Source organism: Simochromis diagramma, unplaced genomic scaffold (genome assembly GCF_900408965.1).
Source record: "Simochromis diagramma unplaced genomic scaffold, fSimDia1.1 OVJJ01000079.1, whole genome shotgun sequence".
Taxonomy (NCBI): Eukaryota; Metazoa; Chordata; class Actinopteri; order Cichliformes; family Cichlidae; genus Simochromis; species Simochromis diagramma.
The window spans coordinates 3,671,458-3,699,439 of NW_024387075.1; the positions used below are offsets into that span (position 1 = coordinate 3,671,458).

General features: G+C 43.1%; 1 protein-coding gene across 9 annotated transcripts in view; it reads right to left on the reverse strand.

The window, feature by feature from the left end:
* The window catches only part of neo1a (neogenin 1a), a 153,788-nt gene that overhangs the window by 46,316 nt on the left and 79,490 nt on the right, over positions 1–27,982 (reverse strand). For all 9 annotated transcript variants that reach the window (XM_040045542.1, XM_040045541.1, XM_040045547.1 and 6 more), the window contains exons 3-7: positions 24,449–24,724; positions 22,964–23,114; positions 11,987–12,123; positions 689–843; positions 349–469 (exon numbers count right to left, since the gene is read on the reverse strand). In XM_040045542.1, coding sequence (XP_039901476.1) covers positions 349–469; positions 689–843; positions 11,987–12,123; positions 22,964–23,114; positions 24,449–24,724 — 840 coding nt within the window. The remainder of the gene's footprint in view (positions 1–348; positions 470–688; positions 844–11,986; positions 12,124–22,963; positions 23,115–24,448; positions 24,725–27,982) is intronic.

Genomic DNA, 27,982 nt, shown 5'->3' on the forward strand with positions numbered 1-27,982 from the left:
ACCTACTGCTGTACTTCATTAGGGATACTAAAGCAGTTACAGGGAAAACAAGTCCAGCTCCAGCGGCTATGATTCATACGGAGGTTTAGCTGTTAAAGGCTAAGAAATAAACAAGAATTACTGTGTCCGAATGCCACTGATGTTTCCAAATCTAGCCTGCCAGAGCAAAACCGATCAGACACGGTGAATTTCATTGCTTTCATTGAGTCATTGCTGCCTTTGATTGTTTTGTTGTTAAAAAAAATCTCATCAATTCACAGCTTTTGTGTTTATTTCCTCAAGTACCAATTGATTTTATCTGCTTGAGGAAAATATCTTATTTGCACACTAGCAGCAGGTCTGGCATACCTGGATCCAGGATGATAAGCTGGGCGCTGGACTGGATGTTGCCCGCATCGTTTTCTGCCAGGCACTGGTAGAAGCCCTCGTCTGACTTGACCAGACCCAAAATCTGCAGGTTGTGGTCCTCCTACAAAGCAGGAAGGGAAAAAAAAAGAAAAAAAAGAGGGAATTGGAATAACAAACATACACAGGTATCAATGCAAGCAGCAGTTCTAATCAATTTCCTACTCTTTCTCGTGACGCTCCGATGATGTAAACTCTCGCAATGACTTCTGGTGAAGGAAAGGTTGGAAGAAAAAATAAATAAATTAAAAAAAGGCAGCACATCAGCACTGAATGAACTTACAATTATTTTGAAGTAATCGCTGGGAATGACGGCGTCTCCATTCTTGACCCATTTGACCGTGGGAGCTGGTGACCCCGACACGTCGCACTCAAAGATGATGTCCATGGACTCGTGGGCATAAATGTTGGCCGGCCGCTTCACGAACTGCGGGGAAACTGTGGAGTCCACACGAAAAAAGGAAAACTTACATTTAATGATTGAACCTTTTCTTTGTGAAATCTGTCAAAACTAACAAGGAACGTTAAACGTCGCTGAAAATGGCCTTTGCTGGAAAAGGAACAAGATGAAATTATTTCATGCTTCCCCTTAAACTCTCAGCCAAGAGAGAGTAGAAACAGTAAACAGTGTCATCCAGCAACAAGCTAATTATTTTCTGCACGGTTCACACAATTTTACCAGATGGCAACACTTAAGAGTTGTTGTTTTTTTTTCTAATTTATTCAGGAATGGTTGAAAGGCAGCTACTTTGGTACTAGCGCAGTACTGTCAGCACACTACACCGGCTAAGCCGAACTCCCCTAGTCCTGCTAATGAGGGCCAGAGAGGAGTTATTTGATCTGCTGGGGCGATACAGTGCCTCATCAATCTGTCCTGGAACAAGGTCACCAGGAGCGCAGGGCCCGGGCCCCGTCCCCTCTCTATAATTGGACTGTACGTGTTGTGAGAAGAGGGCAAGACGGACTATGTGTGCACGTGCGTATACGCTGCAGCTACACCCGTGCGTCCTCTGATAAGCATCGACCTCGTTGACCACAATTTAAATGACTGTATTGTTATTGTGTGGCTGCGTGTCATGATTTGCCATCAGCCTCCTGGGCGCGGTGATGGCTGGTTATTAGCATCTACTTTGCGACTATTCACAGGAGCTGATTGGATATTAGTTGCAGTGGGCGGATAAGGTCCTTTCTTTTTGTTCTTCTTTTTGGGCTTTAGTCAGCAGCAGGCTGTGAGGTCAAATCTTCATCTGCTTGATGTAACACGGGCTAATTTACTGTAACACACAAGTTAACAGATTAGCCTTCATACTACTGGGGAAAGCATTTAGCGCTAGAAAGGCGTTCAAGACTCTTTGTAATTAAAACCAGAAAGGAAAAAAGAAAAAGAAAACCACACATTTCTTTAACAATAACGGCCTTATTGGAGCGCTGGAGCTACGGGACACATTGGGTTCTGTGTCGACTTTGTATTTCCCTGACCTTGAAATGCACTTTGCCCATCTGTTTGCTATTTCCATGCTCTACACACAGCACATGGAGCAAAGGCGGGGAGAGAAAGGGAGAGCGAGAGAGACACAACTCGACAGAAGCTGCACACAAAGCCACGGCTATCTAAAAACACAGAGCCAAAAGACGCGCATGTCCGCCTTTCCTGCCTCCTTACCTTGTCTGGTACAATGCTGCTTTTATCCTCCTTAACTACATAAACTGATGCGGAATTATTACATCTGCCAAACATTTGAAGTTTCATTGATTTTCTTTTTTTAAACACATTTCCGCATCCCTCTCATTCATGTGAGCAGCGTATACTTCTAAGGTCAAAACAAAAATCGAGCTAAATACTACTTTGGTAACAAACTCTGTTCAATGCTCGCATCACGTGGCGTTTAAAATGCTCATGGCCTCAAACGGTTTTTCAACTGCAACAAGTTCACGCGTGACACTTGGAGAATAAACCCTCCAGTTTAAGATGTGCAGTATTATCTCAAGTTCACCAATAAAGCACGGTGTGGAGTTTCTTTTCCAGGTTGATGCTGAAAAATATTTTAAAAACAAACACAAAAAAAGTGCTCTGCTGTAGTCTGGTGCAGTATGAGCTCGGGTCAAACACAAAACAGGCACACAGAGCCACAGAATACTGAAACCTTCCTTCTGCTTTCTTAATGAGCATCTCGGTTTTCCGCGGGCCTCTGAGGTTATTATTGACGACTGACACGAGAATAGAAATGAGGACGGTGATGCTTCTAGACTCGATCAGTTTTTGACTGGCAAGACAGCCACATCATCCCGATCTGTGTGTGTCTGCGTGTGCACAAGAGTGTATGCACCTGTGTGTGTGTGTGTTTGCGTGTGTTCCCTGCAGGGAGGCGTGTGAGCTGTGAATAATGTGCTTCACAGTGTGGTGTCCCCTGGATATTTGCCTCTAGTATGCGCGCAGCACAGTCAGGTGGAATCCTTGGTTTGCTTTGGTGTGTCGGGGACACACGAGGCTGAGACACCACCGAGTCAGTGTGAGTCTGTGTTTGCGTGGAAGGCTGAATAATGTTTGGATAGGAATTTTTAAACATGCCAGGATACTTGTTTTGTCTCCTTATTACTTCTGCTATATGCTGTACATAACTGGGTTTGCGCCCTCCCCCGCTGGCGATGTGTGAGTGGGTCGATTTTGCTTTCTTTCTTGTGTGGGTGTGTGTGTCTAAGCACTTGCTTATGCATGCAAACATATGTTTCTGTACATCCAACGCTGTCTCAGCCTGTGCACACTCCCCACATTCATATGGGTGTTTGGTTCATATTGGAATGTCTGCATCAGTGTGTGTAGCAGAGCCTCCTATAAAGATTTGCTGGTGAGACAGGTTTTGATGGTGGCTGGTGCCCTGCAGCTCTCTTTACCTCTCCCTCTCTCTCTGTTACACTTTGTCTCCAATTGTTTCCTGATTCTTAATCTTCCTTCCCTATCTCTCCATCTTTACCCCCCCAACTCCCCTCCATCTAAGCAGACATGCACCATTTTCTCTAAATGGTGTTCTGACATTTGGAACCTTTTGGACTGAGGAATGACTATAAATGTCTAAATACACCAATATAGCTAAGGGCTGGGTAAGGGAAATGTGTGTCAGTCCAACAGCAGGCCTGATGACCTTTAATTGGCAGCCTGTTTTTACAGTGGTACAATGTCTATATGGAAAATTCCCCGCGGTGCCTGTATGGAGCAAAGGGTGTGTGTTTTGGGTGCGTTTTCTTTGTTTAACAGGTGGCTGTGCAACGATTTTGCAGCTCACCCATTTCTCATAAACGACACCCTCAACCAAAGCTGGATTTTTTGGTTAGAGGAGTTGACAAAAGACGTGCCGATCCACGCGATCGGTCCAAATCCGGAGTGGTTCATAAACACGTTTTCCCGCAGTCTATGGCTCACAGACACACGCATATACAAACACACACAAATGCTAAATTCCACCAGCTGGAATATCTCTAAACAGGCTGCCCTGTTTTGGAGCATAAATACCACTCTGTAATGAAAGAGAAACCCAACAGAAACAGAAAAAACAACTAAAGGGAATGCAGACACTGGAAACAAATGGGAGAGGAAATAAACAGCTAGACAAATGTAAAAGGAGGGAAACCAGCCAGAGGAAGTGCGATACGAGCTCTTCGGGGCTGGTATTATCTCTCGAGCCGGTAGCTTAGTAAAAGAAGCTTTAATGCAGACTTGCACCAACTCCAGTGAACTACTAAAAGAGGGCCACAAAAAGGTCATGTGCGTGTCTTGCTGTGAGCTTGTTAAAACAAAACCCCACAGGATTCCTGAAGGGATTCTGGGGAGATAGCTTTACTTAAAGCTTCAGTAAACTGAACTGAGTCATAGAGAGGGAGAAAAACCTATTTGTACTGATACATATATCAAACACAAAGAACTAAAGAAAGTACTGTAGCTGCTTCCCGAGATGACGCAAAAGGTGAAATAAATCACTTTTCAGCATATATCCCATAAAATGTAAGCCACAGCAGTAAATATGTCTTAAAGCGAAAGGATACAAAAATTCAAGACATTTTACCACTCTGATACCTTGGCCAGAGTCCAGTTAGCTTCCTGAAGTGAAAAAACAGTGTTGGGCAGTCTGGGTTTACTCTGAGGGCAAGTCAAGCTTGGACTGCACTAATTACCCCCCCTGCTCTTCCAAAGATAACAGCTTTACTCTTAATCCTGGCCAAAACAAACAGCTTCAGCAATAAGGCTGAAAGAGGGATGCTTGGTGCTTGCATTCCAAGTCAGCGAGCAGATAATAATGTCTTGTTAGAGGAAGAGTCATAGAGGAGGACTTCAATCTGTGGATTTTTCTGATATAACAACAACTGAGCGAAAGCGCAGGCACGAGTGCGTCAATGAAATGCTAAACCGGGGCTTGCAAACGTGGTGCATAGAGGAGTCTGCTCTGCCTTCATTTCAGAGCAATTCTCAGTAGAGCTCAAACAGATTGCTGTTGCTACTCAACCTTCAATTGGAAGTGCTCCGAGCGCATGGAAAACAAAATAGAGAACTAATTTGATGATTTACTCGCAATGCATATGCACGCTTTGCTTTAAACTGGGCTATTGTTGTCAGCTATTACAGGAGAATCTCTGGCAATTGGGTGCATCAACCTTGGTCTGCTATGTTTTATGTAAATTTAATTACTGTCATGGCAATGATCTCAGTAGAAGAGCAAAAGGAAACAAATTTATTACGGAAAATATTTGTGTCAAGCTCATTTCTCAATGAAGGGAGGTCAATATAACTACATTTTTGGTTGGGACGACTTGAATAGATGCAGGTGCATTTTTTAAGCTGGTTAATAAATTTCTATTTTAAGAGCCAAATAAGCAACAAGTTAGACTACAAAAGCCACACCTAGCTATGGCTATGCTTCCTCCATACGCCCTCCAAGGGTCAGAGAAGTGGCTCCTGTATCCACACATGAGAAGCTAACACAATGGTTAAACTGGAAGGCGTACAATGGAGTCAGAAAGAGGATAAGATAACAGCCGCTATGGAAAAAAGAAAAAAAAAAGGAAAACGCGTTTGTGTTAGGGGTGTTTCCCTTTATTAGATTAGCATTCTTTAAATAGCTAAATGGAAAGTTTCTGTTTTATTTTGGACGAGTTGTAACTGCAAGTGGCTGCAGGGGCAGCAGGATGACTGTGTGCCAAAGCACCCAGCAGATTTGATCAAATTTATAACGTTCAATGCATCATTTAGAGAAAACTATTCCCTTGAAAAAAAAAAAAAAAAAATACTTTGAGCATACGTTGCCTTTGCTGGTGGGGAGTAGAAGGGCTCAATGGAACTGTGTTTTCTGCCGAGCATTTGCAGTTTTGACATACAATCATATGTACATCAAAGTTTTCATAACCAAGTCCACTCCATGATTCACTATGTCCCCTAACGGTTTCTGTACGTATGACTTTATCAGACTTTCACATCATCGTGGAGGAATTTTGGCTCGCTCACCGTTACAACGCTGCTTCAGCTCATTGAGGGTTGAGGTAATTTGTTTATGCACAGATTGCATCACAGCATGCTGAACTCTGGGCCATTGCAACATCTCCACTCTTTCTTTTTCAGCAATTCTGTCGCAGATTTACTGCTGTGTTTGGGATCATCGTGCTTTTGCATGACCCGATTTGGGTGGAAGTTTTACAGCTGGCCTCACGTTTGAATACTTTGGTATATAGAGGTCATGGTTGACTCATTGACTGCAAGGTACCCAGGCCCTGTTGCTGCAAAAGAAGCCCAAATCGTCACCCCTCCCCCACCGTGCTGACGGTTTATAGGAGGCATTTGTGCCGAGATGAACACGGCACTGTGCATAACATCTTCACTTTGGTCTCATCTGTTCAAAAAACATTATTACAGAAGTCTTGTGGTTTGTTCACATGTAACTATACTCCTTTTGGAGAGAAAAGGCTTTCTGCTAACAACTCTAACAGTAGTGTCAGGAAATTTAATATTTAACATTCTAACTGAGGCCTGTAGAGTCTGAGATGGAGCTGTCTCTCTTTCACTCTCTTGCTCTCTTTTTTTTTTCCTGCACAGTCTGACCTTGTGGTGAATTTCCTGGGACATCCAGTTCTGGGAAGATTGTGGCACTGTGTAAACACACCTGAATGATCCAACCTGCCCAGACTTCTGCTTTTATAAAGGTGCTCACAACTGCAGACAATGAATTAATCACATGTATTTGATTAGCAGATCTGGCTGCTACAAACCTCTTTATTTAGCCCTGCCCATAAAAATTAAGTCTTGTGAAGCTTTTTTCACATTACCTTCAGTGACTTACTTTAAAAAAAAAAAAAAAATTCCTTTTTATAATAAAAGGAGTAAACTGAGCACGTCTGTATGTTCGTTGCTATTTTTATCCATTTCTGTAACATGGTAAAAACATTCCAGAGTGCTCAGCCTTTGGGAAAGAGTCTTTTACAGGCCAGACTTGATAGCATGATGATACCATAAATGAGGGCCACTGACAAGAAGCCTCATAAAACTGGTAACATATACTGTACGTTTGTGGGGAAACTATTTTTGTTCTGCACACACAAACACACACCCATATAGAAAGTCCAGGTCTGGGTGGTGCCCCCTGCAATGCAAGACCATAATGAAAAGCTACTGCCTCCTCTGGCTTCATTTATCCTCTTGCCAGTTCTAACAGAGGCTGAGATGCCAAACAAAATCATACTGAGCAGAGGACACACTCAAACAAACTCGCAGTTATCCCACAAACACATACAAGGGTGCTGACACTTGTTTCTGTGAATGATGTGATTCAAGTGGAAAGCTGAGCTAAATGTTACTGTAAACACTTGTTTAGAGGCTCGCATTTTTTAAAACTTCCTGTCTTGCTGGGAGTTGTAAAAGTTCTCTAACTCGAATCCCCTTTAACTCACTGACACTTTGATTATATTTCATAAAAAGACAGATAGGGAGCACACTGCTCTCAGACAGCCATTGCTTATGTGTGACAGCTGCTGACAGTATCGCTTTGAAAGCTTCTTTTTGTATGTGGTGACAAATTGAAAAGACATATTTGTTTATTTCCTTGCTTTGTCCACAGCTGTAAGATTTGCAGGATATGCAATAGATAGTGGTTTTTACAGTTTTCTTAGTATAGAGTACCGTCTGTTGAATCATAAATGGACTACTGCTTGGTACAAGCTGGTGAAATTTTGTCTCAAGAAGCAAACAGCGCACAGTGCAATGTACACTTTTTACATTTGTTGGACCTCTACTGTAAAAGTATCGCAGGTAGAGGCTACTATTTCTCACTGTAATCCCATGCTGAGACTTACACATACATGTATTAGAAACAAAACACTACATGAAAACACTTTTTTCACACACTCCTTTGGTACACTGATGAGCTTTAACCGCAGCAGGATGGAGTGAAATACAGTGTAAAATTACAGTGAAACCCAGATATCATCCAGCCACCGATGTCTCTCAGTTACATGGTGTTAACAGTGAACATTGGAGCTTTATGGCACAGAGGTATAAGCTATTACAGGCTTTGGCTACACAGACAGTACTTGGATTAACTAGAAACAGAATGAGGCCAGACGAGGCAGCATGTAAATACGATATCATTTCTGCGTAATGGCATGCTCAAACCAAGTAAGTGTTTATGGGCCTTTTTGCAACCCATATATTCTTCACTAACAACCGATGGGAAAACCGTATCTTTCCAAAGTGCAATCAAAAACTAAAAATCAATTAACACTAACAACATAAAGTCTTCTCCAGCACTCAAAGATTCTCAGTGGGGACACGGTTTGGACTCTGTGGTGGCCAGTACACGTGCTCCCTTAACTGCTCTTTCACAATCTGAGCCCAGTGAATCCTGGCATTATGGTGTTGGAATATAGCCATCAGGGAGGAAAAAGAATCCATTGACAGAAAAACTATTGAGTTTATTCAGGTAGTCAGCTGACTTCATTTTTTGGGCACTTACTCTTGCAGAAAGTAAACCTGCAGCAACTCCACATTATAACACTGCCCCTACAGGCTTGTACAGTAGATACGAGGCATGATGGCTGCATCAGTTCATCCACCTTTCTTCTTACCTGATACGCCCACCACTCTGAAACAGGGGAATTGTGGAGTCATCACATCACATGACCAGATTATCCTTCCATTGCAAAGTCCAATCTGTCTGCTCCTTAGCAAAGTGAATGCCTTTCTTTCCCAGATTACCTCACTGATAAGGCCACATAGGCTACAGTTCTGCTATAGATTTTGTATGATTTGTTTCCAGCACACTTAAGTGCTATCCAATCAAGATGTTTTTTTAGAATCACATTTCTTCCTCAGAAATGACGGCTGACCACCATCCAGTGTTCCAGGTTTTAGTAATGCATTAGACCAGCGGTCCCCAACCCCCGGGCCTCGGACCGGTACCGGTCCGTGAGTCGTTTGGTAGCGGGCCGCGAGAGTTGAGGCTCGGGTGTGAAATGTAAGGTTTTCGGGGTTTTTATCGGTTTTCAGCGTTATTTTGTTATCGTTTTGATCGTTAACTCAGTTTTCCTTGGTCTTTTCACGTGTGTTATGAATAAATCTTCTTTTTTTCGGTACCGGTACTAGTTTTATTTTGTTGTATTTATCCACGACACATTAAAGGCCAGTCCGTGAAAATATTGTTGAGCATAAACCGGTCCGTGGCGCAAAAAAGGTTGGAGACCGCTGCATTAGACAGTTCTTCAACCTAATTTTAGCAGCTTCAGCATTCTTCTTAGTTGCTCTGTTTGCTTGATGTAGGCAGAGAATTTGGTGAAATGGCATCTTTTCCATGAACACTGGATGTGTCTTCCAATGTGGTTGTTTAGAAAAACATGAAAAGCTACTCACTGTATCAGCTAAGATTAAATAACCAGTTACCAGCCAAAACATATTAATCACTGCAGTAATTATCCAATGGAAGTCTCTTATGTATTTGCTTATTTAAATCCACGCAGTGACTTTCATTTGCAGTATATTTTCAGAGCTTACCAGCAGATCCCACAGTTTTGCTTAGTTTTATTAACCTCATGCTCCTTTTAATTGTCATATAAAGCTGAATTTAAATTGTGCCATTTCTGTTTCCTCCAAACTACGAAATAAAGCTTGTGCCCCATTTCAAATTGCATCCACTGTGTATAGGAGAGTCTCACATGAAAGCATATTCATATGGCCCAGTGAATTAGTGCTAACGATAACCTCGCTGAACACTGCAGAAAATAAACATCTAAGGACTAAAAATACTGGATGGGCAATCACATTCAAGGAGGGTTAAATTAAATTTAACAGTCCCCGACTCTCAAATAATTTCTGAACCTGCTATGCATTAGCTAGACAATGCACACAGGTGTGTGGAGCAAGTGCATACCTAATCTTTTCTTTGGCACCACTATGTAAAAAAATGTGTGCACGAATCTGTATGCATCTCTAGTTTCACAGATGAGTGCCAGCTGCACTGCAAACCCTGAAGCATTCTGCAGGCGAAACCCAACAGTCCTTTACCATATCAAATCCCCGTCTGGCTGTCTGGATCCCCTCTCCAGCACAAACTGTCCAGTGTTTATGAAAAGCCACTGGCCGCGTAAACACACAATTTCCTCTTGTTACTGCAGCTGAAGAGGCCCTAAGGTAATTTAGAAGGAGTCAGTCATAGGAAAAATTGTTTTGTTGTTAGTATAGATTCATAGCACATTGATCTGAGTGTCTTTTACAAGCGCGACTACTTATTGAGGGAAACAATTGACCTTTCTGGGGTCACTTCTGTTGTCAAGGAAGCAAATCAATGCCACAATCTGGTTTCTTTATGAATCTGGACGAAGCAAATGCAATTAGCCCCGTGAGTCAACAGCACTGGAACTAATCCAACTGCTTTATTCTATTATAGTGACGCATGTTTTTCAACAATATTTCAAGCCGGCTGATCGATCTTCTCCAGTCCTGTCACCGTGGAAGTGGAGGCCAGCGGTGGGGGGCGGCGGGAGTTGAGCTGAAAACATGAAGGATTTCAGAGGGAATTCGCTGGACAGACTTGAGGACAGAAAAACGAGTGAAGTCAGATGTCCTCCTGTGACCTGATCCGATTTTCCATTACTGTCTCCTTTAATCACAGTAAGCGACGGGAAGTGATGAAAGAGTGGTGGATGGTGGGGGTGATGAAGAGATGAAGGGATTTGGGGAAGAAAGGGTTGGGAGTCGTGGCACGATTGGGGCTGTGTGTGAAATGCAATGAACCTTCAGAACGAGCCTCGGGCTGTTTCCCCCATTTTAAAGTTATTTCACACCAAATCCTGTTGACTCGCCTCGTCGGGGAAAAGCATACAAATACACATGGGCTATGTGGGATTCACGTGCATTATTCTAACCAACATAAACTCTGATTACAGAGCGGATTCTCAGGTAGTTTCAACAACGGATGCTATCCTCTGAAAAATAATAACATAAAGACACAGTGTAGCGGCGGCACTCCGTCCCTATTTCACTCTTCTGTACCGCCGTTAGGAGTCAGTCCGGCAACATGCATTGAAACGCGAGCAAGTCCAAGTATCCTTCTTGCAAACAATATGTTTATTGACACTTTTAGTTTACATGGCAAGACTCGGTCAAAAAACTGTGTCGCTTCCAGCTTATCCAACTCCTCAACTACGTAACTACAGTGCGCCGGAAGCCCAAAATACTAAAAAAAGCGCTTTAGAATGTTGCACTTCTCTATTCTATACATTTAACAAACAGTATTTTAAAATCAACTAGAATTATACTCTTAACATCAAACATATATATTTGTCCTCTAATCATTTTACCAGTACCAATAAAATTAACCTTTAATTGGCTCTTACACACAGATAAAGATAAATTGTATTACATACTGCTTCTGTGTTCTGTTCCAGCTAGTCCTTCCTAATTCTAGTGTCTGGTACGCACCTCAAATACTTCTGTTATTCCTCTGACGAGATGAATGACATGAGGAGAAAGAAAAAAAACACAGCAGATATCGACGGATACGAACGCTTCCGTGGCAAATATTCACTGCCAACACTGCCTATGTGTGTCTGCAAGAGCATATCCTTTTTCAACAGGACTGAGCCACGTGCTTGGGAAACCGCTACCTCTGCATAGCTTGCATGCAAGAAATCCACTTTGTTTCATTTCATTTCATCCTGAGCTCTCAGTGGCTTTGTTTCGCTTCTGGGATATGAGTCCGAAGGGCTTTTAATAAGCTCATTCCCAAACATAATCAGATGAGATGAGGCTGTTTTCGGTGATGAAGGATGGTCTGAGAGTTCAGTCGAAGCTGGAGAGGCTCAGCTTCTCTCCACTGCACTCTCCTTAGTAACTAAAGCAACCTCGCGTGCTGCTGCTTCACACTAATTTCTAATCTGTGAATTAATTTAGCTTGTGTTGCCGCTATGACTTGTAACCACACTAGGATGTTTTACTCCTTGTAGTGACATTCAGAATAAATGGGTCATTTGTGATATTCCCGTATGGTTTGATATCCAGTTCGGACCTTTGGTTTTAAACCAGGAAGCGGACAATACAGGCTGATAAAGGTACCTTGTACTGTGAGTTGGGCCTGGGCTTCAATGGTGGTGTTGGAATTGTCTGCAACACAGGTGTAGATCCCAGCGTCTGCCTCCGTGAGGTTGGAAATTTGTAGACTGCCCCCTCCCAGCACCTCCACCCGACCATCACTGAGGAGAGAAAGTAGGAAGGTTGTGGAAAAGGAAAAAAGAAAATTAGCTCCACCTAAACGTGTACGCAGTATTTTCTTTTATCATAGCCATACATTAATGACCTTTACTTGGGCCCTTGCTACATGTAACACAGTCGGCGTCACACTCGGGAGCCATCAGGCTGCTGACCCTCTAAACAGCATGTGGACACAGCTGAACATCAGCAGCAACATCTTTTTTTAAAACAGACTTGTAAAATATGTAGAAAGTCATGGCAGCCCATTTACATGAAATGTATTCTCCTCTCGCTCAGATCGCTGAACGGTAATGGATGCATCCTCCGGAGCCCCGAGCTCCTCTGCTGACCTGGGTTTGACTCCACATCTCATCCTCGTTTCTTTTTGCTCTGTCACCTCATACCAACTCTCTGAATAAATAAAAGATGCTAAAAGCAGAGTCAGCCAGCCCAAGAAAGAAAAGCAATTTGCATTTCTTCCCAGTAGTTTACTGGATTTGGAAACCTGGAAATATAACTAGAGTGGGATAGAAACAGGATTCTCGATGTAAAAATACTAGGATGGAAAAAAGACTGGTGTATTCACCATAATCTCCTGCCAAAAAAAAAGAAAGAAAAAAAATCACTGATAAACCATTTGAACAAATGTCACTGATATACACAGTCCTCTGTACAGCTGAAACCAGCACCAAACAGTGACTAAAAGCTACAAATTGCAGGCACACCTTTGAGTCAAAGCACGGGGCAAAGTTGTAGCGCAAATGATCAGAAAGCAGGAGGATCAGCAATTAAACTCCGAGTTGAGTTTTCAACAATTCTCCCGTCTCCGATTCTTCGCTCAGCAACCTAACAGCATAATTGCGCCTGTGTGAGCAAGTCAGTCTAACTTAGCAGGCTTGCTGTGGGAAGCGAGCCTCTCCTGGTGTGACAGCGAAGAAAAGCTGAAAGCCATAAAGTGCGTAGATAAGCTGAGCCTGCAGAGTAGTAGTACTAAAGGCGCAATAAACAATAAGTGTGACTGTAATGATGTGTTTGTAATATTATCATATGTTATTGTCCTATAATATATAGAGTTTTTTCAGTTTTAATTATTATGGAGATTGTCAATAGCAGTATATCAGGACACCCCTGGCCTCTAGCAATGCCTTGAGATTAGTCCAGCTTTTACCAGAGCAGCTGGGATTTACAGTTTGCACAGCCACGCTACTGCAGCCCTTTCTCCACCTTAACAAACGTTTTCCTTTTCTTTCATTAGCCGTTAATTAACTGGAGTGCTGTGAAGCGGGCCCGACTAGCAGACTGAAAACCTGTTTCATTCAGCTGCTTATTATCCTAAAGAATCTATGCCTAACCCAAAGATCCAAACACACAAGTATTTGTACAGCCTCGTTTTGAACCAGTGACCCCTCTCCGTTTTAAACAGTCCCAACTTTGATTTCCCCAACAAGCCCACGGGGGATGCAGTCTGTGGCCAAGCTCCGGCTTGATTCAACAAGCACTGGAGCATGAGAGGAGGAGGATGCTGAGAGGAAAGAAAAACGGTAATCAATAGCTTGCAGAGAGAACTCTGCATTCAGACAGCGAGAGAGAGAGAGAGAGAAAATGGGATGCAGGGAGAAAAGCGGGATCAGCGGGTCGGCAGAAGAAGATAAAAATCCAAAAGACAGCCACAGCAAGCGAGATGCAACTGAGGAACACTAGATCAGCGCATAATGGTTTCTGCACAGTGGATATCTGCAGAAAAGAGGAGGATACTGAAGAAAACAACTATATACTGAAAGCTGGTTTTGTTTTAAACCAACTGCTGAGTGGCAAAGATACTCCACGTAAGCTCCCGCACCTCCTTTCTCGACTGCACCTGGGTTCAGCAGTGCTGGTCGTTGAGGCCATCTGCCTGTGCTGGAGAGAAGCATTCAAGTGGCACTCAACCTGCTGTCACCAAAAAGACTTTGCTGTTTCATTTCTACTTCATCAAGCCTCATCCAGAGAAAAAAAAAATAGTTTGATCTCATCATTTTGTAGTTGACAGCTGGTCGAGAAAATGGACTTTCGAAGCTCATGTGTAAATCAGTGTTATCCTTTACTTCCAATGGAATTCCTCAAAGGTTCTTAAACCCTAAAGCATTTCAGTGAGTTTAACTTGCATCTACCCACTTGGCCTGTCATTGCTACAAATCTCTGAATTCGACAAATAGCCTCTACATTTACTCCTCTGTAGATTGTTAGCTTAAACTCTTTCCCCCTTGTACGCCTGCAAGGGTAAACCTGGTTTCTCTTTTTTGAACAGAGCAGTCATATTTGAGGTGCATCAGCAATTGATCTCTACCTGTACAGAGTTCCCTAAACCATGGTGACCCAAGTAGCTACTAATGGAAAAGGGGCATAAGGTTACTCTTGCCAAAACCCAGAGCATATTCTAATGGTCATCAACCTTTATTGATATATCGTGAGGTGTCAGAAGTCATCATTAAGGGTACAGGGAAGGTTGTCAAATGTCATGTTTATGTCAAGAAGAGCTAACTTTAAGCAGTTTCATCAGCCATAGTTTCCTACACAGCTATCCTATCACAGAGTTGGCAACACTAGCTGACATATTCTAGGAAAAAAATTCTAGAGGAATCACATTAACAGTTCCTGTAACCAACCTCTCATTAGATATGTGAGCAGTGTAAGGCTTGCTCTTTAATCCAATCCAGGAGCAGGTATATGTACTCAGGTCAAAAGAGCCATACTGAAACTCAAGAGTGCTGCAATCTGAGAAGAACAAACAGCACACGGGGCCAGATTGTATAAAAAAGAAACAGGTGCAAAAATAGTACACTCAGCAGAAGGCTTGACAGAGGATGGCCTCAGTGTTCAAGGTGGGAAAGTGGGGGAAACACAAAGAAGGCGGCTGCCTCTCCTTTTAGTCCCGAGACTGCAGTAAGGAAAACAGAAAATGCCAAACGTCCTGCTGTACATTGATTACCTCTCTGCGCGTGAGGGCGAGTGTGGCTGGTTGTGCTCCGAGGCTCTGCATGTCAAAAACCCGCTGAATGAAAAATTTCTCTGAAAGACGCATGTAGCACCAACTGTCCTGCAGTTAAGTCTCACCAGGACAGCTTTTCAGACTCTTGGCCTTTAATGCCGCATGCTCCATAAAAGGCATTGAAAGCTTCCTCTTGTAGTTGAAAGAGGAACATACAGTACACACGTCAAACCACCGCGCAATTTCTCATTCCGTTTAGAGCGAGTCAATCTCGGCTCTAACTGCAGTGGCTAAAGTGCTCCGCTGAACAAGGAATGCATTACTGAGACCATGAGGGAGGGAGACAAAGTAAATTGGCTTGAGCTGAATGAGCCGGAGACACCTCAAACTGTTGTGAGGGAGCTCGCTCCACTTGTGGTCGTTTAAATTAAGACGCGGTGCCTGCTGGAAGAATGTGAAGGATGTCTCGTGCAGTAAGCTGAAGGTCCTCAGCGGTAAGTGAGACTCTAATTAAAACTGGATTTACCTACAAAGAGATGTTAAATTGGCTCGCTGTTTTCCCACCGTCACTTTTCTTCTTGTTACAAAAACGGCAGATGCACGCATGCATACAATCCAAGCAAAGCGAAGGCTACAGGGCGGTGTTCTGAACGGCGATGCTAATTAGGCTTGCTGTCTTCTCAGATTTCGTGCCAGCGTTCATGCTACAGTAGCTCCCCTTCTGACAACTACAACTTTCCACATTGTTTGTCCCAGCAGAAACAACACCATATACAAAGACATCATATATGGCTAAAATTTGTGCAACACGTGAGTGCTTTCTATCTAACAATCATATGCTGAAGGATGCACTGGAGAGCAACTTGGGGTTAATATCTTGGAATATTTGGCATGCACACTGGAGGAGACGGTGGTCGAATCACCAACGTTCCAATTAGTAGATGACCTGCTCTACCTCCTGAGTAACCACAACCCCAAGACCACATTTCAGTTTCAAACTACTGGAAAGCACAACAACCCTTTCCTCCCTCAGCTCCTTTCCAACAGTTCCAACATCCAGAAAACTTGTTGAGTATGTCCGTCAATGCGTATGGGCCTCTAACATAAACTTGTCCCCCGTTCTGCTATTCAGCTTTGACGACAGCGACAGCCACAGAGGCTTCAGAGAAGGACGTGGACACATTTGGTATGTGTGACTGGTGGCTCAGCCTTCCGTATCACACACCGGCAGCAAGGTCAGTACACCTGGGTGAGGGGAAGCTGCACATCACTGAAGAGCTGTGCAGGTGGAGGCAGAGCAGTACCGCTGTCACAGAGCGATCAGTGGTGTTGTGACAGTAGTTGGGCACGGGTCATGCTATCTGCAGCATGAGGGGAAAACGGGTGGAATCTTGTCACAACTGTCACAACAACAACAAAGAAAAGAAAAGAAAAAAAAAGGGGGGATTCATTATTAATGGATAGAGTGGAAACTCCTAAGTTTTTCTCAGTTTGATCTCATGTTCTTTTCACTCTCTGGCTCTCTGCACTGTGGTGCACTATGAATCCAAACCACTCTGCTCTTCTAGGCTTTGTTGTTCAAAGTGAACGCAAATTGAACTTCTCCCATTTTGACCAGAACAAAATCATAACAGTTCCATGAATTTGAATCATGTTCTAGGTGTGCCAAAAACAGATCTCGTCTTAGAGAAAAGGACAGGCAGCGGGTTGGAATGGTTTCTCCCTCCACCGCCCTGTTTTTTTAATGTATACCTGCTCCAATATGAGACATGATGCTGAAGAAACTACCAGGAGAGACAAACAAGATAAAGAAGGAAGCCGGACTGGCCTTAGAAACAAACTGAAGGAGAAATAAATAAAAATTAATGTGCAAGATTAATGAGAAACAACCTGGTGCCAGCAGCACAGGCTCAAGTTTCTCAACTGACTCAGTCATGAAAACATTTTTGTTTTCCTCTGGTTCATAACGGAAAGCTGCGGGACCCTTGAGAGGAAAAAATAAAAAAACTCCCACATTCCTTACCTTATTTGCTTTCCCCCCCTACAAAAGGTCCCCAAGAATAAACTGATGGTTTGATTAGTGCATACTGCAATGAAGCCTCGCATAATAGACTTTTGGATGGCTGGTGTGCCTCCAGGTGCTCAAGGCCACCTGAACTCTGTGTGGTCCTTGCTGTGTCACATTTACAAAGCCACAGTACTGCCTCAGGGGGACATATATCCACATAACACCTGGTGAAGAGGCAAAGCAAATGAGAGGAAGTGAGCTGTTTCCACTATCAGTGAATAAATCCCCATATTCTCAGTCCTACATTGACTAATGAGGTAAATTACACAGTGCGCAAAAAAAGCAGATTCCTTTTAGGACTAAAAACGCAGCCGATTGTGGATCCTGCCCCTGCCCAACAACTGACGGATCTTTACTTGGCAAGAAAAACAACATTGTGATGAGGATGCAAAGAAAAAAATGAATGCTATGACAGGAAGCATGCTTTTAGGAGAGCTACAGACACTGATGTGCTGGAGACAGAGAGAGACAGCCTAAAGAGAGACTTCTCTTGCTCCACTCAGAGAAAGCCTGTGTTGTTTGTCTTGTTTTCTCAGTCTGCACATGCCAGCAAAATCCCTCCATTACCTTAACCCCACTCTCTGCTGCTGCCATCTATCATTTTACCAATGCTGGAGAAATCTGAGTTCCTATGCAGAATTCTAAGCACACGGACCCTCCTGCCTCTCTGGGAGTACGTGGTGTGCTGGATATCCACCGTGCATGCCAACCTCTCTGAATGAGGGAAAACATGTGGAGCAGAACACTTTCCATTCACACTCACACTGATCTTAATTCCTTAATGTGTTTTGTTTTCTGACTAAGAGAAAACCCAGAAGAATCTTGAATGCTGCTTTAATGTATGCACTTTATCAGGTACATATTTGCTGTATTGCATTGCTGTACTGTAGCTAGCAGTGATGTTTTGCAACTACATTTACATTTATATTCAAGGGGGATAAAAACAACAGAAACGTTTACCTATGACCTCGGTAATGAACACAGTAAAAGCCCTTTTATGAAGACGGTTTTGTGGTGGAGGGGCTGTACAGAGTTACGTATGATTAGATTACTCACATTCTGACACTCGGATGACAACAGAGGTTTCTCCATTTTTCCTCCTTAGGCTGCAGAAACTGTGTTCTGTGGTCTGTGTAATCATATCTGTCAGCCAGATGCACACGAAACATCACTGACACCTCTATCATTCGCTGCAAGAGGAGGACCTCAGTGCTAGGTGGACGACACGCTAATTGCCGGTGTGACGAAAGAAACAAGTGAAAATCAGGCTAGGCTAATTTTTTGGTTCAGTTTCACTGCCTGTGTTTTTTATTTTAATGTCTTTTCTCTTTAATGTTTGAAAACCTGCAAAGCTCATGATGGCACATGGAAAATTGGTGTGGGAATTCACAAAAAAACCCCAAAACAACGACAATGGTTGAATGTGTGAGTTTTAACGCTGCAAACACATTAAAAAAGATGTGATGAACAAAGAAGGTTCAAATTTTGAGTTTCACTATGACTTCACTTTAAAAAAAAAGGAAAAAAAAAGAGGCAATTATCTATGATTGCATCTGAATGAGTGGGGATTTAAATGGCAGTGGCATTTGCTCGGTCATGCCGTCTTTTCAAGAGCCGTGGAATCAATTCTTTGGTGTGAATCTTCAAATTATTATTAAGGTACTAGTGGTTTGGATTCCACATCGCTACAAGTCATTCTGCTGAAAAGCGGGCACAACAGTGACACGGTGTCTTACGCGACAGCTATAAATACATGAAACGATATGATAGCTAACTAATATGCTGAGCTAAATTCCCGTCTTCATGCACAACTAAACGCAATACACAGAGTAATATTTAAGCAAACACAGGAGCACAAGGAGGCGAGGAGACAGATGACTTTGAGGCTTTGGAAAGGGGGGCGGTGATTTACATATTCAGTCAATTCCCTGTTGCTGGCCGACATGCATAATTCATCCATTTTATTGACTGCTGAGGAATTCTGTTAGGTGACTGAGAGATACTCCCGAGAACAAAAGATGACTGTCCTTTTCATAAGTGTCATCAGGACCAGTATGTCTGAGAGATCCAAAGGCCTGTTTCTCTGTGTAACGGATGACACAAGGCATATTTACAAAGACTGCGTTTTCAGTGTGTTGAAGGAACAGCTTAAAGTGCTACATATGCTGTCGCAGTGTTGCTGATATTAATCAAAATAAATGTTCAGCCCGGTGTCCTTGGCAATAGAATTGCTCAGAGCCTAAATTGAATTGAGGCAACATTCAGGACGCCGGCAAATACACACACAGCGCGTTACAGCGGAATAATCCATCGTATGATCGATACTGAGTGCATTGGAAAACGTAGCATCGGAACAGATAGGCCCTGCTTTTCTACAGACAACTACACTTGCGGTCACTTACTTCAGTTATGTACACCTGTTCAGCATCTTGAAAGTGCACATTTCTGAACATCTAATCGGCACCTTAATGCATTTAGTCGTGCTGAAGTTCAAGATGAGCATCAGAATGGGAAAGAAAGATCATTTAAGTGATTTTGAACATGGTAAGGTTGTTGGTGCTAGATGGGCTCGTCTGAGTATTTGAGAGACTGCTGAACTACTGGGGCTCTCCTACACAACTGTCTCTAGCGGTCAGAGGGAAATGGCCAGAATGCTTACGAAATGACAGGAAGACAATAGTAACTGATATAACTTCTCGTTATGACCAAGGTATGCAGAAGAACCATGCACAGTGCATCTTGAAGCAGATGGGCTATAGCAGTTTAGAAGATCACATGGTGAGCCACTACTGTCAGCTGAAAACAAGGTACGATTCATATTAGCTCACCAAAACTGAACAACAGAAGATTGGAAACATTGGCTGGTCCGCTGAGTCTCGATTTCTGCTGCCACATTCAGATGGTTGGGTCAGAATTTGGTGTGAACAACATGAAAGTTTGGATCCATCCTTGCAGCCCTGTATTAACAATTCAGGCTGCTGCTGGTGTAATGATGTTGGGCCCATTAGTACAAACTGAGCACCGTTTAAAGCCCCGAGCACTACCTGAATATTGTTGCTGACCATGACCACAGTGTACCATTTCCTGCTTCCAGTAAGATAACTCATCATTGTTACAAAGCTCACATAATATCAAACATGACAGAGACTTCCCTGTACTTAAGTCACCAGATCGCCATCCAAAAGAATACTTTAAGATGGTAGGGTCAGAATTTGCCGTACACTATGTGACTCTGTGTTTATACACCTCTCTGTGTAAAATTATTAGTTATTATTAATCTCTGGCTCTCATCCACAGCATGTCTTTGTCCCGTCTTCCTCTGAGGAGTGTTTCCAGCTCTTTGTTGAATCTGTGCCATGAAGAATTAAGATAGCTCTGAGGATCAAAGGGAGTACAAGCAAGACATACCTAATCAAGTGTCCAGCAAGTGTATGTTTATGTATAACAAAGGAGATATTATCCAAAAATTACTTTGCAAGTAGAGAAAAATATGTCTACCAATAAAAGTTGGTGGGTTGGAAAAAAACAACACAAATCATTTAATGAGTTGATCAAACAAACAAGAGCTTCACACGTAAAAACGGATAATTTTGTCCTGTGTGAAGTGAGGCAGCATCTCACCGCATGTTTCTTTATAATCACACTCAGACACATGCAGGAGAGGACAAGTTTCTGTCCCAGGTGAGCCACAATCAACAGGTCCAGGACTTAATTTTCACTCATGACAAAAGGGTGGTGGTGGTGTCGGTAGTTAGGTTAGGTCATTCTCTTCTATCGCTTACAGATTTGTAAAAGACTGCAGACTGTGACTGACCGAGATCCAACACGCTTTTTCTTGGTCACAAGAAGAATCTATGAATATTATTCCCAGATCTGACACAGTGGCCCCGTGAGCCGGACACAACAAAGAGAAATCAGCTACTGATCGACTGAGAGTGGGGCAACCACCTGTTTAGTTTCAGCCCTCTGCTCTGTCCTTGTCTGTCAACATAGAGACATTTTTAAACAGCCAGTAAGGCCTACATGCCAATACGGGCAAGTGATCCCAATGAAATGTCTCCTGACAGGTTATGAATAACATGCTAATGAGACTCTTCAAAGACCTAAGACAGAAATCCTACTTATGGCAGAAATCCTTTATGCAGCACATTGTGAAAAGACTTTAAGATTTCCTCTGCGTCTGTCAAAGTATCTTAAAGAACTTCAGTGAAGTCGGGCAGAAAGTGGAAGGACTAGCAAAGAATTACAGGGAAGAATTAGAAATTCAAGAGTCTGCATTGTCCAAAGCCTCTTTCATCTTGCACTCTTATCGCGTTACCTTTGTTATTTGTTGCTCAGGATAATAGTGGCTGTAAGCCATTGTGAATTCAGACGTAGAGAAAAAGAAAACAAGAGATGTGACCGAGCTGAAGAATCGGCAGCGATACTCCCCACCATCGCTGAGCTGCTCCGCTTTCGATTGGTAGCTTTGACACGTCTTCATCAACTCTCATCTCATGTCTACAGCTCCAGCGTCGCTGCTTTCAAGGCCCTGTTTGTGTTGCGCACCAAAGACCAATTAGATACTCTTTGCAGATTCCCCTTACTCTCTCCCTTACACTATATGCCATACCAATTTTTAATTGACAGGAGCTCCTCTATCTTTCATGTAATGCCTGGAAGGAACAAGAGACTCTCAACAGGAAAAAAGGGGAAAATTCCACTGCTATTCTTTTTAATTGTCAATGTCGTCGTTAATGAAAAGAAAGAAAAAAAAATCAAAGGAACAACCTTGGAGATGTATTCACCGCTCAATTTTTTTTTGCGCTGAAGGCAGGAGCATTGGGGTCTTCTTCTATATGACCCAGACATCCCTGCTTTTTCACTATGCTTGCTAATTACCAACGGAGACACCCTAGGGGGCTGGCTATGCGAGCTGGATATTGTCTTGTATTTAATAGAAGGTAGATTAATAAGCACCTTTTTACCCAGCTCCCTTTGCAGGTCAGAACATTCAGACAATTCCACAGGCATTAAAAACTTGAGGTGTGGAGCTATGCTTGGAACCAGAGGTTGGAAGGTCTAATGATATTCTCGTTCACACCGCGCCGGGGCCTCGCGATTACCAATGTGACGACCTTACATTTAATTTCACTGAACGCCCAAATCCATTCTGAGCTAGATTTAGATGAATGAGCCACATTTTAGCCACGTTGAGTTGAAGAGTTATTATTCCACAGGAGCAGCACGCAGGGGTTAGGTAAACAAAGTGCTTTCTTAATTGGTGAGAACCAAACTTCACATGTCCAATGCAATTCTCTCTGAGGGATTTGAGCTGCACTGCCTGAGCTAATGAGAGCCAGAGAAGTGAGAGCACAGGCACTGTGACACTCTGTCTTGGCTCTTAATTTGTGAACTTCCCCTCAGCTGGCAACCCCGCAGCCTGCTCTCCCAGATGAAGTGGCTCCGTTGGCACGTCCAGGTCTCCCCCCGGGGCTCTCTGGGTAGCTGTGGCAGAACGGCATTAACACCTTGGGGAGCAGGCGCCAGGACTAACAGTTTAGCTTCTGGAGGCCAGAGGCACCGGGTACAAAGGAGCAGTACATTACAGTACTCTGCTGCTTTTATAAACCTAGGAATGTGCGAGAGCCCAGGGAAGCTGAGCACAACTGCTTGTGGCTTTACTGTAACTATCGCCAATTACTGGCAACTTTCAGGTGATAATCCAAACCTGTTGTTTTTTCTTTTTTGTTTAACAATCTCTGCTTTTTCGATCAGAATAGATAAATGCATCAAACAATAGATCACAGAGCTGCCCTACACGTACCTCTCTTCCAGCAGCTTGTCTCCAAACATCCAGCTGATGCGTGGTGCAGGGTAACCCGTGGCCACACAGGGCAGCAGCACGCTGGCATCAGTCGTCTTGGTCACAGACACAGGCTGCACCAGGAATTCCAGCTTCCTCTCCTCGCCAGTTTCTTAGATGTGAAGGGGGGGAAAAAGGGGGTCAGGGTTAAGACTGAGGTTAAGCAAAGAATTTCTGGGAAGAATTAAAAACTCAAGAGTGGGTATTGTCTTTATTTTCCAAAGCCGCTTTCATCTTGAACTCTTATCAAGTGTATTATTTGTTTTATTGATCAGAAAAAAAAGGACAAACAAACAGTAAATTGCAGCCTGCAACAGGAATTCCAGCTTCCCCTGCAGTTTCTTAATTGACCGGGGGGGGTTAAGGCTGAGGTTAAGGCTAGGGTTGAGTAAGCTAACCTCCGTGTCCATCCATCTTACACTTAAGACTGACTGACAGCCTGACACTCAAACCACAAAGAGTCAGACTGAATAATGATAATGATATCTAGCACAGATAAAGCTGTGTATGATTCCAGCTGCAACTTAATGCTGGAATAGCATCGAGTAATAACCACGAGGGTCATGGTCAGCCAGACTTCTTATTTTTTTAATAATGAACTGCTGCGAGTTCACAGGAATGTGTGAAACTCCCACTCAGCGATTCACGGCGAAAATACCAGAGCTGTATTTGGTTGTGGCTTCACAAGAAAACAAAAAAAAAGACACAACTACACATGATAATAACTACACCTAATACATTTATTCATGTCCCTCCAATATCTGATGGTGTCCACGCAAAAATGTATTTCCATTTCGTCACAAAGCTTTAAAATCTTCCCCTTTGTGTGGCTCCAACTTCCTGCCACTCTACCACACATCTTTAAAGGAGGCAAACAGAGATGAAGACCCCCACTGGGGCCTTGTTGAAGTCTGATTTACAGCCTCTAATATCTTCCCTGTGCTGGCAGGAGCCTGGTGCTTAACAACTTAGTAAATAAAACTTCCAGGGGGGTGAGACAAGACCCTGCCACAATGGAATTCGGGCTCCTTTTGAGCTGCAGCTGAGTTACTGTTGCGTCACTGATAACCCCAGTGGGAATTTTACCGCTCCTGCTAGCATTCAAAAATCTCTCACCACAGGTAGCCGGGTCTCTTCACACTAAAGGTAATGAGCAACCGAGAGAGAACGCAATGTACTGCTGTAATTACATGATGCACTGGACTATATACAAATTTCAATTTACCTCACAAGAGGACCTACGAGGGTCTAAAAGCTCTAATTAAAGATGTGGTGACGTTTTAACAGGTGACAACTGATGACAAGCAGGGTAAAATATTTTAATATTAGAAAACAATACTAGTGTATTCATTATATTGCATAACTGAGTTTACAGCGAGAAGTTCCTATAGTAACAGATGTAGATTCATAATGGACAACATTTCACCTGGTGTTCTCTCAAATTACCTGGTACAGTTTGGAGCTCGGCCTCATCGCTCAACTTGGAAGAGCCAACGTTTTCCACAAGGCAGCGGTACGTGCCAGCGTCCGTCTCCGAGGCATTGCTTATAACCAGGGCTCCACTCGGTAGCTGGATCAACCTGGTACTCAGCTCCAGGGGCTGTCGGTCTTTCTCCCACCGGATGAAGGCCACCAGATCTGAGTTGACCTCACATGCCATCACCTGACTGTCCCCAAGTCGCGCAGTGGCTGGCAACGGTTGGTTGGCAAACCTGGGCATCCCTGCAAGACAGCGATAAGGCAGATGAGGAACACTCATAGCAAAATTTTATGGTAGCAGTTTAAGGGGTTTATGAAACCTGAATGAAAAAAGCAGGGCTTCAGGTTTTTAGTAAACTTGAAAGCAAAGGCATGCTGACAAATTTGACTGTTTCATTTCATTAAATTTAACTTTAAGCTGCATTTGGATGTAAATTTTTGCTAAGGCAGATTGGAAAGGCAAATTGATTACCACAGCAGCTAATGAAGCTATAAAAAAGAATGTTGTATATCGGTTTTAAACTTTGACTTTGAAGATGCATATTTCGTCTCATCTTTAGAACTGAAAAATATTGGAAGCGTTCTCTTGCACATCCATCCAATTTCTGGTTATATTCTTAGGAGCGAAACAGGCCAAAACCTTCAGCACCCACCTGTCCCGACCTCTTGCAAACACACAAACAAACCACCACCCTTCTCCTGCACACCCGTGTCGTACAATCGTTTATCCTTGATGGTGGATGTTAATTTGCCACGCAGAGCAGGAGACACACGGCACTAATTAAAAAAAAAAAAAAAAGAGCTGGATCCACAGGCTGTTTGCGCTGCTGTAGCCCGACTTTCATCTTGATGCAAAATAATTATTTCCTGGGTTTGTAGTCATTGATCTGAAACCAACACTCCCGGGCCGCTTCCGAAACAATCGCGCACAATGACTTCAATTAAAAAGAACTTACAATGTGTAAACTGCAAATGTTATTCTTGGGTTTATTAGTGAGGCAGAGGGAAGAGTTTGTTGTTTTCCAAAGTAAGAAGGCCACTCCATCTCCAATGAAAAGTGCAACATGCTGTGTTATTATCATGGAGGGCCTCTCGAGGTTTTGGGCCAACTGTGATCGTCTCCTTGGAAATTTGTGCAGATGAAACAAAGAGTCTTGTTTGAGTGTCTGTTTTTCTGTTTATGAGAGCAAGTTTAGCTGCTGTAACTCCGCTGAAGACTTGCTGAGCGATGACTTGGCGTCCGCCCCGTCCTCACCTACAGACATCTCTTCAAATCCCCTGCCAGGAATGGCTCCAGGGTAAATCACACTTTAAGATAAGGGCCCAACAGTGACAGACTCCCCTCCCGGCCTGGGCCGACGTGCACAGCTTCTCTGAGTATATCTCAGCACAGTTCGGTTAATATTGGCTTAGCTGATGCCAGTGCTGATATTTTTGTAAGTGAGCTGCCAATCACTTAATATATAATCATGGCAGGGTAGGGAAAAAATAATGAGCTGAATTATTGAGGGATTAAAAGATACTTTCGCCCCTCCCTACAAGCTCAGACTTACTCACTGCTTGGTGCTGCTCAAGACGAGCCACAACTGAAAGAGCGCCTTCGATCATCAGATATCTATCTAGAGGTCAAAAATGACCCCTCAGTCGGGGCCTAACGATGTCTCCTCCACATTTTTTTTGTTGTTCTTTCAAAAAAATGTTAAGTAGAGGTAAACAGAAACTAAAATGTATTAAGAGGGAAAAAATAAGTTCATTAACTGCATGATGATTGATAATCATGGGTTACACTCATTGAAAAACAAAACAAAACACTGGACTGATAGATTAAAGGGTTAAAAATGATATATAATAGTGAGGAGAAAAGCAATGGTTTATGAGTTAGTGTGAGTCTTAAAATATATTTAAGACACATTTACACCCCTAATAATTCTAATCTTACTTTCTGCAAATGGACATGTGCACAATGACATCAGGCCAAACTGTGTGCTGTGGCCTCAATGTGCTTATCTGATAAAGACCAAAAAATGTATTAATTAATAGAAATACCAGACAGCCTTTAACTTTATACAGTGCTCTCCAGATAGTACGTAAATCCTTTAGCCCATGACATTTCTAAAGATGAGAATGACCCTCACTTAATGCATCTGAGGTCTAAAAAGTGACTAGAGACTTAGTGGAAAAGCTTAAGCCTTTACACTGTGGGCCAAGGAAGACACGGCAGAGGGCTCCACAAGTCATCTGCAGACATGCAGGGCAGGGGGAGAACATTGTGTCTGTACAACTTCAGTTCAGACTGTAGTGAGCACTTTCTGACTCGGTCTGCAGTTAGTCAGTCTCCAGCTCTCAATCGACTAATCCTTTGTTCCTCTTGCCTCATCACATCTCCGCAGGCTGTTCATCAGCTTGCCGTGTCTTCAGGGAGTGTGTTTCTGGGTGTGTGTTTGTGTGAGAGTGGGTGTATGTGGGGAGCCTAACTCACAAGAGCATGACAGCCGTTGTGTAACAGCCAGTTATAATGAAGTGGACTGCTTACGATGACATGAATATGTATGCACGTGCTTATGCTTGCGTGTTAGGTGCTAAAGTGTACATAAGCACATTAAGTGTGGGTCAAGGCAAGGGGCATTGTAGATGGGAAGCGGTGAGTGTCGATGCTAACACTATCGATTCTAATTAATCACAATTCTCCATTTAAATCAACTTGGTGGACGCTTCATTTTCCAGAGCCTTGCTCAGCACCATCTATTGAACTGAAGTGCTGGGCTGCCAATCTGCACTTATTATCGGAGTGTGATGGAGCCAAATGAGTCCAGGAGAGCAATGATGTTTCAGCGGCCAAAATTCAAAGACTGGAGGGTTTGTTCTAACAGAAAGCGGTTTCATTCTTCATTTTAAACGGAGCAAAACGTGCCTCCTCTGATCTCATTGTTCCTCCCAAAAACATTTTCATACACCCAGCACTTGCACCAAATGCCTCCTTTGTGGAAGGTGGTTAGCTAGATTCACCAAACCCTGCATTATCTGCTCGGCTCTACCAGTAGAGCTGATAATAATCAGAATGCTAATGAAAGAACACGTCCCTCACTGGATGGAGATTAGCCGAAAACTAGTGCGCCACAGCGAATGAGCATAACGACTGCCTGCCCCACCCCAGAGAAAAACCAAGCGCAATTATGTACACGCATACACAGGCGTACCCTTAAATCACACTGTTGGGTTCTCACTATTCTTAATTAAAATAAGGTATAGAATAATAATGAGCAGCTTAATAGAATTCACAGAAGGCTTTAAGGATCTCCCTTGAGATTCAAGCGAATTAGTGACTGACTGCAGAATGGCTGTCTTTCACCTTGGATCAAAAACATAACTGTGTTTGATGTTACATATTTTCAAGCAGTGTCAGTTACAGTAATTGGCGAAAACTGAAACGGGCTTACATTTTGTGCCAGGGCCTGGGGGGAAATGTCTCCCTATGTGTCGTGGCCAGATGCTGAGTTTGGA